The 16,749-nt window shown below is 44.9% G+C and overlaps 1 protein-coding gene across 4 annotated transcripts in view; it reads right to left on the bottom strand.

Moving 5' to 3' along the window:
- Window positions 1-10,434, bottom strand: part of LOC141166133 (uncharacterized) — a 111,662-nt gene extending 101,228 nt beyond the window's left edge. For 2 of the 4 annotated variants that reach the window (XM_073652501.1, XM_073652500.1), the window contains exon 1: window positions 10,279-10,434. In XM_073652501.1, coding sequence (XP_073508602.1) covers window positions 10,279-10,375 — 97 coding nt within the window. In that variant the 5' untranslated portion in view covers window positions 10,376-10,434. Of the gene's footprint in view, window positions 1-7,711; window positions 8,045-10,196 lie in introns of those variants that run through there. The other 2 variants (XM_073652502.1, XM_073652503.1) reach the window with 2 other exon arrangements.
- Between the last annotated feature and the right edge of the window lie 6,315 nt (window positions 10,435-16,749).

The following is a 16,749-nucleotide window of genomic DNA, read 5'->3' as shown; positions in this document are numbered from 1 at the left end:
TGTCTTAATAAGCTCTGCACAGCATTCTTAAAAGAGCTACTTTGAGCAATACACCAAGTAGAAGCGCAAGATATACTACTAAGTTACTTATTTTCACATGTACTATTGATTTGCAAAATAAAAATTAAAACTCCAAATTTGCAGCTGGAATAAAATGTTAAGGAGCGTAAATTGTGTCCTTTTCTCTCATAAAAGAAAAATAAAAACGATGGTGGATTTGTCCCAAGAATGACCTAACATTGACTAGGATGAGGTCCATGGGAACTTTAGATCGATATTTCTCCATTTGCATATTCAGTGCAGATTTTCGAGCAGAAAATTTGCAGTATAATACAGTGCCAGCTCAGTAGAGGAGATGTCAACAAGTCTCATCTACTTTAAAATCCGCAGATTTGTCAACTTTTTTTCCCCAAAAGGATCAACTCAGATTTCACCCTTTGTAATAGAAAAGGGGAACACTGCAAGCACCAAATAGGCAGTGATACCCACATGTAACATGTAGAGCCGTGACCAGAGGTAGGTCGAACAAAAAAAAAAAAACACATACAACGCCAAATGTCTGCAGCCACCCCAGCACCTTTCTCCGTCCACAGACATTCAGCACAGTGACTGATGGAGCGCAGGCACAAATGTGAGCTTTGTCAGTCACTGACAACGCTCACCCCTCTTTCCAGTGTCCCAGCCGTCTGGCTCTCTCTGCACTTAATTGTATTAGCGTCTGTCAGACGCAAATACAATCGGTGTGTGCGCCACCCGGGACAGGAGCAGAGGAACTGTAATCAGCTCCCTGCTCTGACGGGATCTCCAGCAAGATGCAAGACGCTTCCGGCCTGCGCCTTGTTGGATGGCGCAATGGAGTCATGTCACCGCGCCGTCCAGCATCCACTGCTGCACCTCACAGAAGAGGAGACGGTGGACGGGAGCTGGGATTATGTGAGTATAAACTTTTTTTTTTTTTTTATAAATTAGAGAGGACAGCCATGGAATAGGTCATGGTTCATAAGGGCGGATGGTGAGGCGGTTATAGCTGATAATGATAGACCGTGTGGAGGCCATAAACCATAGGAGGCTTATTTAGGTCATAATATGAACAGATATTTTCATGCAGAGAGCAATTTAATAACACTTATTTTTAAGGGCACTGTGTGGGGATATGCTGGAAAAGACCAAAGAGGGAGGTCTGCAGAGCCGAGATGTGGATGTGAAAACTCATCTAGACAAGATGGAGATAAAAAAAGACAGACTGCTCCAGAGAAGATATAATCTATAAAAGGTACCTGGATGTACCATAAATGTAAGTCCACGGCCCCACCATCAGTATTTTTTCTCAGGAGTGGGTGATAAATGCAGAATTGGTGACTTGTTTCTATTATCCCTTTTCTCTGATTGTTCCTCACCTGGTTTTGACTCCCACTCCTCAGGAAAAATACTGATGGTGGGGCCGTGGCCTTAATTTGGGATACTGACTAATTCTCAACAGTAATGTGGTTCATGTATGGTCGACAGTCTGATGATAGCTGTTAACAATGGTAAGGGGATAGTGGGAGTTATTAAGGACATGCTGAGAGTTGTAGGCTTGTAGGTTCATGCGATACAATGGTTTATGGGGCTGACTTGATATTACAATTGATATTTGTACTAAGTTTGGTTCTTATATTCATCACCAGAACCACCATGAGTGCATGAATACATCACCAGAATAATCATCACTACATGAATAGGTCACCGGAATACATCACCAGAACCAACATCAGTTTTGTGTAAGCTGTATTTGTCGCATGATGGACGCAAAAACAATCATACGTATCCCTTTATTTATAATGGGGGGGGGTCTGTTTATTTTCCATTAGGGTATTGGCCCAATGCTGGGCACCTTAATAGAAATTAAACAACCCCGATTATAATTACACTATTAGTTTTTATAACTATCCTTGGGTTCTACATTTAAAATATAGAACGTCAGGGATGAATATAGCCATTTTTCCCCTGTATTGTGTGTATGGTCCGTAAAAAAAAAAAAAAATAAAAATAAAAAAAAATATATATAATATATAATGACTGATTCTGTATCTACCTTTGAAATTCCCTTCCCTGTTCAGTCACATCCCTACAGTACACTTTTTTTTTTTTTTTTTTACCTTTGATGACTTTTTTTGTGAAAATGGTAACAATTCTAGCGGAAGTGGTCATCAGAGTTTGCTACTTAACCCATCGGAGGAAAAGGGTGGAGGAGCTGCATTAGGGGTCCTGTTACCTTAGTCTGAGCCATTCCTTTGCTTTGGGGGTGTAGCATTGGCTTCATCTTCCTAGGGCACCAAAATACCTTGTAGCGGCCCTGGTAACATGCACATATTTTACTGCTGAAAAACTGCAGATACACTGAAACGTAATAAGTCAACGTCCCGTAAAGACAGGCCGACACACACTTTGTTCATAAACTCTTGTAAAACATACCATAGGATATTTGCCGGTTTGAGCCGCGACCGGCAGGTACGCATGTGCATACTCCTGGCCAGAACCCGACTAGTGGGCGTGGCTTCGCTGCAGCCACCAGTATTGGGAGGGTGCTAGATGGGGGCGCAGCCTCGCTCAATAGAAGTGAATGGAGCGAGTCCGCACCCGCTGGATGGGTTCTGGCTGGGAGTATGCATAACGAATACGTACCTGCCGGTCCAGGCTCAAACCAGCAAATCCCGGCAGCGCACAGTGCGTGCTTTGGGGGAGGAGGGGAGGGAATTCATAAGTCTTCAGTCACACAGAGTGACTGCAGACTTATCAATTTAGACCGGGTAACCCCTTTAAGCTCCAAACATTTTGAAAACGTTTGTTTCGGAACATTTAGGCCCCTTTTATATCAGTATTTGTAAGCCAAAACCAGGAGTGGGTGAAAAATGATGCACATATTTCTTTTATACTTGTCCTCTGATTGTAAGCCATAAATCGGGAACGCAACTAATACTGATGTAAAAAAACAAAAAAAAACAAAACACGGAAATAGCCTTAGCGGTAATGATGTTTCCAGGAGTCCACATGACAGCACCATAGGAGGAGTAATCCCATATCCTGTGTAGGGACAGGAAGCACAAGAGGTTAAAAGCCCTCCCACACTCCTCAGTGATTTTCCAAGAACCACATTGGCTGGGTACAACAAAATTTTATTTTAGACTGCTTAGACATATGTTAGAGTCACATACAGTAGCAATATAGGGAGGGAGGGAAATAAGGGTGCTGTCATGTGGACTCCTGGAAACATCATTACCGGTAAGACCAATTCCGGTTTTCCAGTACGTCCCCATGACAGCACCATAGGAGTATACCCAGAACTCATAGCTTAGGGTGGGATAACTGCCTGAAGTACCTTCCTACCAAAAATGCAGAGCTCTGCTGTGAGAGAACATCTAGCTTGTAGTGTTTGCAGAAAGTAGTATGTCCTGACCATGTGGCTGCGGTACATATTTGTTCAATGGTAGCCCTGCTCTAGTTGCCCATGACGTGGAAGTTGCTCTGGTGGAATGGGCTTTAATAATTTCAGGGGGAGGCTGTCCTGAAAGATATGCTAGATGAATCATGGATGTCACCCATCTAAGCTAAGGATGGTTTTGAAGCCTTCCTGCCTCTAACCTTTTTATACAGTTTGGGGGAAAAAAAATTGAGTCTAATCTCGTTTCGAGTGGCCTCCAAATAGGCCAACACTGCTCTGCGGACATTGAGATGGTGGAACTCTTCCTCCCTCTGATTCCTAGGGTTTTTCGCAGAATGATGGAAGAACCACTTCTTGGTTTAAGGTCATTGATGACACCACCTTCGGGGAGAAACTTGGATCCAGTTTCAGAATGATGCAATCATCCCGAATCTGCATACAAGGCTCGACGACAGATAGAGCCTGGATTTCACCCAACCGTTTAGCTGTGGTGATAACCACCAAGAAGACTGTTTTCAGAGTCAAGTTCTTTATTCCCAAATCATTAACTGGGCCGAAGGCAGGTTTGCAAAGGATTCTCAGGACAAGATTCAGATCCCACGGAGGGGAAGAAATTCTCTGTGTTCTGTGTAGGCCTAAGTCTCTGGATTGCCTTGACAAACCTGATTATCCAGGGATGTGAGGACAATGATGTGTCAAAGAAAGCACCTAGTGCCGAAATCTGCACCTTCAAGGTACTTGGTCTAAGACCTGCATCAAATCCTGCCAGCAAGAAATCAAGGATCACAGGGATGTCTGGCTGGGAGGCATCTATCGTCCTGTGGAAATGACAAAAGGTCCTCCAGACTAATATATATATATATATATATAAAATAGCCTGGGTTACAGGTTTTCTACTAGCCTGCATAGTCTGAATCACTCTGGCAGATAAGCCCTTGTTCTTCAGGATCTCCCCTTCAGAAGCCAAGCTGAGAGCTGAAGATTCTGATGAAACAGTGGACCTTGCGTCAGAAGATCTTCCTGAAAAGGTAAAATGATTGGGTCTTCCAACGCTAGATGACATAGAAGGGAGAACCAACTTCTCCTTGGCCAGAACGGGACAGTTACTATGACGGTCGCCCGATCTTTCTGAATTTTCCGCAGTATTCTCGGAATTAGAGGAGCAGGTGGGAAGGCATATGTTAGGCCCTCTCCCCAATATTGTGAGTGCGTCCACTGCCAAAAGGATGATTTCCTGGGTTGAGAGAGAAGATAGATGTCGTCTTCGCATTTGTTCTGGATGCAAAAAGGTCTAGGTGCGGCTGACCCCATCTGCGGATTAATTGCTGGAACACCTCTTCCTTCAGTTCCCATTCTGAAGCCTTCATCTGACACCTGCTGAGGTAATCTGCCTCCTGATTGTCGGATCCCCGAAGGTGAACTGCTGAAATGGAGCTCACTATCTTCTCTATACCTAAGAATATCCTGCTGGCCAGGGACGTCTTGATCCGCCCTGATGTCTGATGAAAGAGACTGCCGTGATGTTGTCCGACAAAATTTTTACGTTTCTCTTTTTAAGACCGCCCGGCTTCTCTGTAGGGCTTCCCAGATTGCCTGTAGTTCCCGAAAATTCGATGATCGGGTCTGAATCTCCGTGGACCATGTTCCTTGGAGATAAGAATCTCCCATTCGAGATCCCCATCCTGAGAGACTTGCGTCCGTGGTCACTAACAGACAAGGTTCTAGAATCCACTGCACTCCCTTCCGTAGATTCTTCTGGTCGAGCCACCAGTGTAGAGAGTCCTGGGCGTCTCTGGACAAAGATATCTTCCTGTCTAGGCAATTCTGATGTCTGTCTGTCATTTCCAGGATGCATTTCTGTAGATGCCTGGAATGGAACTGGCTCCATCTAACGCAGGAGATGCATGACGTCATGATTCCCAAAATACTCATTGCCTTCCAGATTGAAGGTTTCCTCTCTCTTGCAAAAGAACGAATCCTTTGTGGAATTGAGAGCATCTTTCCTTCTGGGAGACAAGACATTCGTATTCGGGAGTCGAGATGGACTCCTAGGAAGATGTGTGATGTACTAGGGACAAAACTGGATTTTTCTTTGTTCACAATCAAACCCAGGCTGGTTAATGTCCGTAGGACAAATTCCAGATGTTGCGTCATATCTAGAGGAGATCCTGCTACCAACAGGAAGTCGTCCAAGTACGGAATGATGGTAATATTCCTGAGTCGGATATAGGCCACCACCTCAACCATGATCTTTGTAAAGATTCTGGGAGCAGATGACAGGCCAAAGGGAAGACATCGGAACTGGTAGTGTAGAATATGACTGCCTGATGGTAGTGCAAACCTCAGATATTGCTGACTTGAGGAATGTATTAGCAGGTGGTGGTATGCATCCCTGAGGTCCAGGGTGCACATTACCACATCCATGCTTATTAGAGGGATGGCTGATCTTATAGATTCCATGCGGAATTTCTTGTAGCGGACCCACCGGTTTAGAGGTCTCAGGTTGATAATCGTACGGAACTCCCCTGACAGTTTCTTTATTGAAAACAGGGAGGAGTAATGGCCCTGATGTTGTTCGTGTTCTGGAACTGGTACAATAACCCTCTGATGCAGCAGCTTCTCTATGTCTGCCTGCAGACGGGAAAGAGGTAGGGGAACCTCTCGTCAGGTGGAATTTTTGAGGGGGATTTTGAGAGAATTCTATCCTGTAACCCTGCGCTATAGTTGTTGGTATCCAGGGATTGAGTTACCAGATGCCAACTGTTTCTGAAAAACTTTAAATCGCCCCCCTACTCTGACACAGTCATTGTCGTTTTGGACGGGAACTAGTACTGGGCTGGAATCTTTTATCTTTTTGTTTCCCTTATTAAAACTCCAGCTTGTGGACCTCCCTTTTTTCTGCGTGATATATTTACGGGAGGGGGAACGGTTTACAAAAGGGCTGCTCCTTTTTGTCCTCAGGGAAGCCCTTCTTTTTATCGGATGCTTTTTTTAGCATGTCATCTAGTACAGGTCCGAATACTCTGAGCCCTGAAAATGGAATGGAGCACAGTTTGTTCTTAGAAGCTGTATCTCCAGACCATGTCTTTAACCAAACAGCTCTACGGGCTGAGTTGGAAAGCAAATTATTTCTGGCCGCAAATCTGACCGATTAAGCTGAAGCATCGGCCATAAAATTTGTTGCCATTTTTTAATAGGGGCAATGATTGAAGGAGAGATTCCCTCGGGGTGCCATCCCATAGGCGACTCTCTAGTTCTTCTAGCCAGACTCTCATGGATCTGGCAATGGATGTAGCAGCGATATTAGATTTAATAATTGCTACTGAAGCTTCCCAGGCTTTTTTCAATAGTCCATCCGCCTTCCTATCCATAGAATCTTTAAGTCCTGATGAGTCTTCAAAGGGGATAGAGGTTTTCTTGACCACCTTAGCCACAGGGACGTCAATTTTAGGAATAGTGTCCCACACATTCGTGTCCTCAGGGTTAAAAGATATTCGGGCGCGGAAGTCTCGTGGTATAGAGAGTCTCTTCTCCGCATCCTCCCTTTCCTCTAGTATCATGTCCTTCACATGGGCATTAACAGGAAAAAACATGGATCTCTGGGTTCTAAGAACACCAAACATCTCATCCTGAATTTTACTGCTCTTGTCTGTTTTCTCTACCTGCATCGTGTTTCGGACTGCTCGTAGAAGAATATCCATACCATCTGAGTGGAACATGTATCTTTTCCGTTCCCCGCCCTGAGGTGGACTAATAGTCTCACTGTCAGAGTCGCCAGATGGGTCGATTTCACCCTCAGAAGATGGTGCTATATCTTCTCTGGGTGTTTTGGGTCCCTGGACATTCTGGACTCATGAACCTGGGGGCTGCAGAGACGTAATAGAAGCCTGAACCTCTTTGATTATATTACACATGTCATTTAATAAAGCCCCGTGCTTCTCCTTTAGCATGGAGGCTCTACACTCAGCACATAGACGCTTTGTATATGAGTTGGGAAGTCTGATGTTACAATCCAGGCACCTCTTGGATTCTACTGTGGCCTTTTTCCCTGTATCCTTCTTTTTCTCAGAAGGAGGTGGTAACTGCCCAGATAGATCCTATAAAAAAATATGGAGGGCCTGGTAAGAGTAAGCTCCATTAACCATATAAAGGAGGTAATGGTACACTCACATGACTGAGGGGCGATCCAGGGAATGTATCAGGGTGAGACATCTCTGCCATTTTGCTGTCAGGGGTGCCCAAGCTGTAAGCCTGTCTTTGTGCTCCCCAGCCCCCCTTCTTATACCTTACCTGGTCATCCAGTCATTTTCCCTGCTCCCTGGCGTCTGGTCTTAACCGCGGTTTAAATTTCCTGTGCGACCGCCACCGGAAGTAGCCACCCCGAACTTCCGGTTTAGACGCTGGGCGGAGAAGCCAGACCCGCCCAGAGCCCAAGCAATGGGGAAGCGGCACCCGGAGGCTCCAGCACACCGGAGGGCTGAGGGACTCCCGACAGGGAGTGTCGACCCAGAACCCACTTGGCGGTGGGAAGGAGAGAGCCGTGGCCCCCCTGATCGCCTGAGGTATATTTTCCTTCACACCAGCGCTCCTCCTGTACTCCCTGTCCTGTGTAGGGACAGGAAAACCACTGAGGAGGTTGGGGGTGGGAGGGCTTTTAACCTCTTGTGCTTCCTGTCCCTAGACAGGATATGGGATTACTCCTCCTATGGTGCTGTCATGGGGACATACTGGAAAAAGAATTACCAAAATACTGAATGCGTGAACGTGGACTTAAAAAGAGAACTTGTCAGCTGATTCATGGTGCCCATCCCAGAGACAGCTAGAATCAGAGGGTGGCTTAGTTATTGTGGCCATGTTTCACCCAGAAATGCTGCGGAAGACTTTCAAATTGTGATTGGGGATGATGCAGGTCCCCAGCAGTATCTCCAAGGTCCGATTTTTTAGACTGAGCCTCTATAGAGAAAGATTTGTCAGTCAAGGGAAACTAGGGGAGAGGCAATGCTGGGGACCTGCCTCTTGCATAAGTCATCCAAGCCATATCTTCCCCACGGGGGGTACGTTTTCTTTCCTTGTCTGGGGAGACCCTGTGAATGTTTACACTTCCCACTCATGGTATCTATATTTCTATTTACTGAGCCTTTTTGCATGACTATATCATGTTATTTTTGATGTACTGATATCAGTCTGCAATAAGCTACCCATTACATTGTAGATATTTATTTTGTATTAACTCGCTTTCAAGCGTGTATCATGCCGTCTTTATTGCTTGTATGCTCATCAGCTTTGATTATTACGTGTCTTACTTGATTTAATTAATTCTTCAATAAAAATAATGGTTTATTTTCATTTCCTTCTGGCTTGCACTTATTCTTTATAGTTTTTTTCTTTTATTCAAATGTGCACATTGGCTCCATGCTCACTTTACATATATAGGTTTATTAATATAGTTACTAGCCGCAGTCGGCAGAAGACGGTGGCAGGTAAGTATTTTACTTCGGGCAGGGAACATGATGCCAGTCCGACGGTGAAATAATAATAATAATGCCGAAATGGTGCTTTAAAAAAAACAGAAACACAAACACAGGGGTTTTCCTAGTGTGTGGGAAACTGGCCAGACTGATAGGTATCATGAACATGATACAAAGTTGTTTCACCTTTCAACACAACAAAATTGCAATGCAGAATAATAATAAAAAAATTCCACCTACAAAAAAAGTAAAAACAAACAGTTACATCCTCAAAACACTGACTCAAGGAGTCCATTGTATAGTAAACAAGAGGAAGACAGGACCTGTTCTGGCTGCCACATTAGGGAGCGAGGCTGACAGTGTACAGCGAGAGCTCTCTCACATGCTGCGCAAAAAGTCTTTATCAGGTGGATGCGGTCTGAAAAAGGGCTCAATAAACATAATGGAGATATGCACATAATAAAAACCACTTACTGTGCATAGGTTGTAACAGGCTCATGCTGTGAAAGCCTAAAAAATGACTGTTCGATTATTCAGCTTGCAAGTTGTCACGATCTTAGATATAGAATTAAAAAAAGGACCGTAGCCATGAGATTTTGATAATTCCCATCCACTTTGGTGGAACTATAAGCTGTGGGGTTTCCCCCCCACCCCCCACCCGAGAAAAAAAAATAAAACACACACATACATACATACATACATACATACATACATACATACACAATATATCACTAATGAAAGATTCTCTCATACAATAAAATAAACAAATCACAAGATGTCTGAACAAGCCCTTACGCTGAACATTTTCCAGAAAATCCACAGTATATCACAGTATCGGGGAAGAGGGCGACATTTTACTAAGCCTCGTCCGCATATAAAATCCGCACGGACATTGCCCTGGGATACGGATTTTAACTACACAGCCTGTCAAGTTATGCTGCGGATTTCCCCCACAGATCTCACCCCCTGCAACACATAGGGTTAAAACCGTAACAAAATCTGCAAGTAAAACTCATGGATCGTGATGCAAATTCCACTACAAAGCTGCACCGGAATCAAGTTCTGTCCGGTGGAAACGCATCGGGGGTCTCTGCCCAGTTCACACATTACATTTATACATATTACTTAGGATTTTAAAATTAGCCAGAAAATAATATCTTAAACATAAGCAGAACAATAGAAACCAACAGCTAATTCTCTGCTACAATCTCAGGACCACATAGTACTTGTAGTTCCACAGGTCCGGTATCTGCAGCCAAGGAACAGGTGTATGCGCTACATCATTCCCAGGAGCTGACACTAATTACCTGCAAGTCGCGATACACAGATCCAATCACAATAGTCACGACGTAAACATCAGCATACAGCCAGCCACAGGGTAGCTCTTACCGAAAGTGTCATGTGTGTACCGCCTGCGGCGCGTGTACTCCCGGTCCACTGACATGACTGCTACGCGCTGCCCTCCGCCCGGCCACGCACACGCCATCCAGCCCTCAGCGCTGCCCTAAGAAATAGGATCACGCAAGTGCGCATGCGCCGATCGTGAAGCTCAGGCGCACGGCGGGATCTGTAGTTGTAATTTCAGTGTAAGAGCAAAAGGGGGCGCACTTGAGTACAGTCTATTGGAACATTGGAAACGGTTCTGTCACTAGATATTAGCGGTTACTGGTGCCTGTACATCTGATTATGTCTGTGCTGGTTGGTAACATATGGCTTAAAGGAATGACCCTTTACATTCTGGGAAAGGTATTTCATTGATTGTGCTTTAAACATGACTTGTCAGTATGACTCTCCGGGTCGGTCCAGTTACTAAGCCTGTATAGTTTTCTTTTATTGTTTTTTTTTTAAAGTGGGGAAAATAAATTAGTTTATGCCGCCATTTTCCAAAACTTTGTCCGCTGATGGAGCTGTGTGAGGGCTTGTTTTTATGTGCAAACTGGTGTTTTTATTACAATTTTTGGCGTAGTTGTGGCAACCAAAAACAAAAAAAATTCTGCCGTTTTGATTTTTTATTTATGTTTATAACATTTACCAATCACGTTAATTAATTTTATATATTGATAGTTCAGGCATTTACAGACGTAGAGATATGACATGTGCATTTTTTTATTTCTTTATCTTTAAGTGAGAAAAAGGGGGGTGATTCGAATTTTTATATATTTTTAATATATAAAAATTTTACCTAGTTTTTTTTCACAATATTTTTTAGTTTCTTTAGGGGACTTGAATTTGTGACCATCTGATCGCTTGTACTATATACTACAAAATAGCAGTATATAGTTAAAATCACTTTATGACCTCATTCAGACATCCGATTTTCATGTACAAGTGCGATCCGTGGTTTTCACCGATAGCATTACTGTGATAGTCTATAGGGTCGTTCACATATCCGTGATTTTCGGTCTACCGAAAATCGCGGGGTGGTGTCTGATTTTGATCCGCAGGTCTGATCAAAATTAGTAATACAAATCTACGGGTCCGTGAAAAAATCGACCCGCTCTCGGATGCCATCTAAGTATGATCCAATTTTCACAGACTGTCAGAAAGGAGAAAAATTAGAAACTTTTTTTTATGTCTCCACGTACGAGAAAAAACGATGATACTCGGGCCAAACTCGATGGTCAAAGTCTGATCAGAATAATCGGTCCGTTTTTCTCGAATGTTTGAAAAAGAAATGAGGGCTTATGCTACATTCCCACGATGAGCTTTTGGTGAGCTTTTGATGTTGCAGATTTTCTGCACTATTTCTTCACCTATTAGGTAAATTAGGTTACTTGCCGTTTTTTTTCATTGTGGTTTTGAGTGCGTTTTTGGTGCTGGAGTTTTTGTCTGTTGTTGGTATATCATGTTTTAAATAAAGCTGCTTGGTTTTTGATAATTCCTGGTATTTGGCGTTGACAAAACTTTATTGATGACGTCATGTGCGGATTACTTGCGTTTATTATGCGTTTCTGCAGCTGTAACACGCTAAGAACGCGTGTTTTTTACCTGCAGATTTTCCGCATCTAATGCAAGTCTGAAAAATCTGAACATAAAACTCAGCACACCTGCAAGAGAAATTGACATGTTGCGGATTTGACACACGCACCGCAGATCAGTTTACGATAAATAAAAAAAAAAAGCAAAGTGGACAAGAGATTTCTATAAATCCCATCCACTTTGCTAGAATTTTAAGGCTGTGTGCCCACGATGAGTTTTTGACACCCAAAGTAAAAAATGCACATGCATTTCCAGTGCATTTCTGTGGTGGAAACGCATCAAAAACGCAAGTTTTAAAAAATTATGTGGGGTTTTTGATAACCAGCCAAGGTAAAGCAGTCAGCTGGTGGCTGATATTATCAAGCTAGGAAGGTCCATAGATATTGGCCAAGAATTGACGCATCCATTAGATGCGCTAATTCTGGCGCTTTGCCTGGCTCTTTCCGATTGCCCTGGTGCGGTGGCAATTGGGGTAATATTTTTTTGGGGTTGATGTCAGTTATTGGAGAATCCGAGCAGGTAACCCTCTCAGTGCTGTAATCAAGCCTGATTTCTGCACTGTACAAGGAAAGCAATAAAAATGGAACTAGATGAAGTTTTCCAAGTGCTGTGATTTATATGAGGCTGCACTGCTCTCCCTTGTACAGCTAGTTGATCAAGACTATTTAAGAAGTTGCTTAACCCTGCAATTAGGAATCAAATGAGCAATAACAAAAAGCCTTTAACTCTCAGATCAAATGCCATGCTATTTGTGTGAGACCAGTAACGTATGCAAATTAAACCTGTTTGGTCCAGACAAGAGGCAGAAGGTCCTGTCTGTTATGTAAATGGGTTGCTGACTGTGAATGACAGGAAAACCACAAATCATGACTACCTCAATCAGATACACATGCCATGTTAATCACAAGCTGCTTTGGTTGTCGTTCAATTCAAGAACCAAGCTTATGATTGTTTTACTATTTATGGTGTTACAAATTAATTACAGTTTAGATAAGCAATATGATACACTGCATCCATCATAAAGGGAAGATACCTCTTTTTATGTAGTCAGGAGTCACAAGCTGTTAAATAACTACTGCTTTTCTAATAGCTACGATTTCTATTTACAGACTAAGAAGACTACACCGTGAGGAGACTTGCATAAGATAGATCATGAAAATGTTAGATTTAAATAATAGTTATTAATCTACATAATATTCTTGCTTTAGGAGTCCTCTGTGGCTGAGATACAGTGCATTGTGAAAGTATTTGGCCCCCTTGAACTTTTCTACCTTTTGCCACATTTCTGGCTTCAAACATAAAAGATATAAAATTCTAATTTTTGTGGGAAGAATCAACAACAAGTGGGACACAATCGTGAAGTGGAACGAAATTTATTGGATATTTTAAACTTTAAAAAAAAAAAATAGAAAAGTGGGGCGTGCAATATTATTCGGCCCCTTTACTTTCAGTGCAGCAAACTCACTCCAGAAGTTCAGTGAGGATCCCTGAATGATCCAATGTTGTCCTAAATGACTGGTAATGATAAATAGAATCCACCTGTGCGTAATCAAGTCTCTGTATAAATGCACCTGCTCTGTGATAGTCTCAGGGTTCTGTTTCAAGTGCAGAGAGCATCATGAAGACCAAGGAACACACCAAGCAGGTCCGAGATACTGTTGTGGCGAAGTTTAAAGCCGGATTTGGATACAAAAAGATTTCCCAAGTTTTAAACATCTCAAGGAGCACTGTGCAAGCGATCATATTGAAATGGAAGGAGTATCAGACCACTGCAAATCTACCAAGACCCGGCCGTCCCTCTAAACTTTCATCTCGAACAAGGAGAAGTCTGATCAGAGATGCAGCCAAAAGGCCCATGATCACTCTGGATGAACTGCAGAGATCTACAGCTGAGGTGGGAGAGTCTGTCCATAGGGCAACAATCAGTCGTACACTGCACAAATCTGCTAACCAACAAAGAAAACCGAACAAAACAGATCAAGATAAATTAAAAAACCTTTAATGAATCATGGTTAGGCCAGTAGGTGGCACTGTACAGACAGGCGCTCACACAACATAATTATATACATAAGTGAAAAGTATAAGTTCTCATTGTACATGTTACATGGACATAGAATATACAGTTAGGTCCATAGATATTTGGACAGAGACAACATTTTTCTAATTTTGGTTCTAGACATTACCACAATGAATTTTAAACAAAACAATTCAGATGCAGTTGAAGTTCAGACTTTCAGCTTTCATTTGAGGGTATCCACATTAAAATTGGATGAAGGGTTTAGGAGTTTCAGCTCCTTAACATGTGCCACCCTGTTTTTAAAGGGACCAAAAGTAATTGGACAAATTAAATAATTGTAAATAAAATGTTCATTTCTAGTACTTGGTTGAAAACCCTTTGTTAGCAATGACTGCCTGAAGTCTTGAACTCATGGACATCACTGTAACGGGGCAGGGTGGTGGAACCTCTGTGCCTTGGAACAAGGAGGGACCCCGAGGGGCAGATGTTAGTCTGGGGACGACCTTGTAATTGAGCAGGTGGCTCCCACGGGTCAGATAGCGGGGACTGACCGGTGTAGCGGGTGGACACAACAGGAGGGTAGCAGTCTCTGGGTGAGCAGGCGGGTGGTCACGGCAAGTGACGGCAGAACAGGTAAGAGTCTCTTGGCAGGCAGGCTGGTGGTCACGGCAAGTGACGGCAGAACGGGTAAGAGTCTCTTGGCAGGCAGATAGGTGGTCATGGAAAGTGACGGCAGAGCAGGTAAGAGTCTCTTGTCTGGCAGGCAGGTGGTCACGGCAAGTGACAGCAGAGCCTCCAGGTAGGCTAGCAGGTGAGCGGTCCCAGGTGAGCAGGCTAGCAAGTACAGCAGGTAGCAGGCAGGTAACTGGCAGGTGCTTCCTGGTCCGTAGGTGGACTTGCCCATAGACAGACTGGTGGATGCTTGAGACCGACTGTCGGGCTGAAGAGCAGACAAGCAGGCAGACTGGACTGGTAGTCAGGCTGGCAACGGGACCTGAGGGCTGAAGCAGAGGTGAGTATGCTTTGCAACGACTTTGCTCGGGCACCTCCATTTTGGAGGAGGTGCCTTATATATGGGAGGTCCTCCGGCTATTGGCCGGGTCTCCTTAGAACGGCGCGCGCGGTCCCTTTAAGAGAGGGGGAGCGCGCGCCCTAAGCACAGTGCCCGGGAAGGAGCGCACGCCGGCAGCAGCGAGGGAAGGAGCGCTGGAGGACGCCGCGCCCGGAACAGGAAGGTGAGAGGGACGGCGTCTCTGCCTAGCAGGGGGCAGAGACGCCGATGCTACAATCACCAGACGCTGTGTTTCCTCCTTTTTGATGCTCTGCTAGGCCTTCACTGCGGTGGTTTTCAGTTGCTGTGTTTGTGGGCCTTTCTGTCTGAAGTTTAGTCTTTAACAAGTGAAATACATGCTTAATTGGGTTGAGATCAGGTGACTGACCTGGCCATTCAAGAATATTCCACTTCTTTGCATTAATAAACTGATAAATCTGAAATGGCTTCACTAGACTGAGCAAAGTGCCTTAGTGCAATCAATAAATAGTTAAAGTGCCGTGCATAATTGTAACCACTAGGCCTAGCAATCCCAGCACAAAGAGCCAAAGGTGTATTATTCATATACAATGTACTGCAGCATGCTGCATAATCATACCTATATGGTCCAAGAGAACTATGTGGTGCCTACCCCGACGCGCGTTTCGGCTTAAAGCCTTCATCAGGGGGTGGCGCTAAAGGGAAAGAGAGGGGTTTAAAAATGTGTCCGCAGCCAATGAGTGTGTACTGGGGCTTAATTGACGCGCGCGCCATCCAGGAGTACATCAGGAAGCCGCGTCTCGTGTGTGTCGCATCAGGTCAGGTGACCCGATGACACGCGCCGACGTATAGACACAGGTATCGGGGCCTACGGATCCAAGACAGCGCACGCGTGCCAGTCCCATCAGAGGAAGGGCGGAAATAGCCGAATCTCCATTTTGAAGAGAGGCACACGGACAGATAATACTATATATCAATGGCAACGCACATGGACCAGTTCTTACAATATACGGACGGAAGAAGTCAGACGTCCATATTTAAAAATGGAATTTCAATGAATAGTAATATATATTGGATGTAGCGTCGGCGTCCCTGCCCCCTGCTAGGCAGGGACACCGTTCCCCTCACCTCTCCGCTCCGTGCCCGGCGGCTTCCTCCCGCTCTGCTGGCAGCGCGCGCTGCTTCCCGGCCTCTGTGCTTAGGGCGCGCGTGCGCTCCCCCTCTCTTAAAGGGGCCGCACGCCATCCTAAGGAGTCCCCGGCCAATGGCCGGAGGACCTCTCCATATATAAGGCACCTCCTCCAAAATGGAGGTGCCCGAGCAATGTTGTTGCAAAGCCTTCACTCTGCTTCAGCCCTCAGGTCCCGTTACCAGATACCTGCTTGTTACCTGCCAGTCACCTGCCTGATTCCTGCCTGTTACCTGCCAGTCATCTGCCAGATTCCTGCTTGATACCTGCCTGATATCCGCTTACCAGCTTGCAAGCCTTCGGTCCGACGGTCTGCTCTCCGACGCCTGTCAGTCTGTCTATGGACCAGCCTGCCCGCTCACCTGGGAGCGCTCAACTGTTACTTGCCTGCTAGCCTACCTGGAGGCTCTGCCGTCACTTGCCGTGACCACCTGCCTGTCCAGAGACTCTTGCCCGCTCACCTGGGAGCGCTCACCTGCTACCTGCCTGCTAGCCTACCTGGAGGCTCTGCCGTCACTTGCCGTGACCACCTGCCTGTCCAGAGACTCTTGCCCGCTCACCTAGGAGCGCTCACCAGCCACCAGCCCGCTGCCCTTCTACCCAGAGACTGTCCCTGTCACTTGCCGTGACTACCTGCCCCTCTAC

The sequence above is a fragment of the Phyllobates terribilis genome, unplaced genomic scaffold, assembly GCF_046119375.1.
Source record: "Phyllobates terribilis strain yellow unplaced genomic scaffold, ASM4611937v1 Scaffold_11__3_contigs__length_659146591, whole genome shotgun sequence".
NCBI lineage: Eukaryota > Metazoa > Chordata > Amphibia > Anura > Dendrobatidae > Phyllobates > Phyllobates terribilis.
The sequence above is the reverse complement of the archived record's forward strand: the minus strand, read 5'-3'. Positions and strand labels throughout refer to the sequence as shown.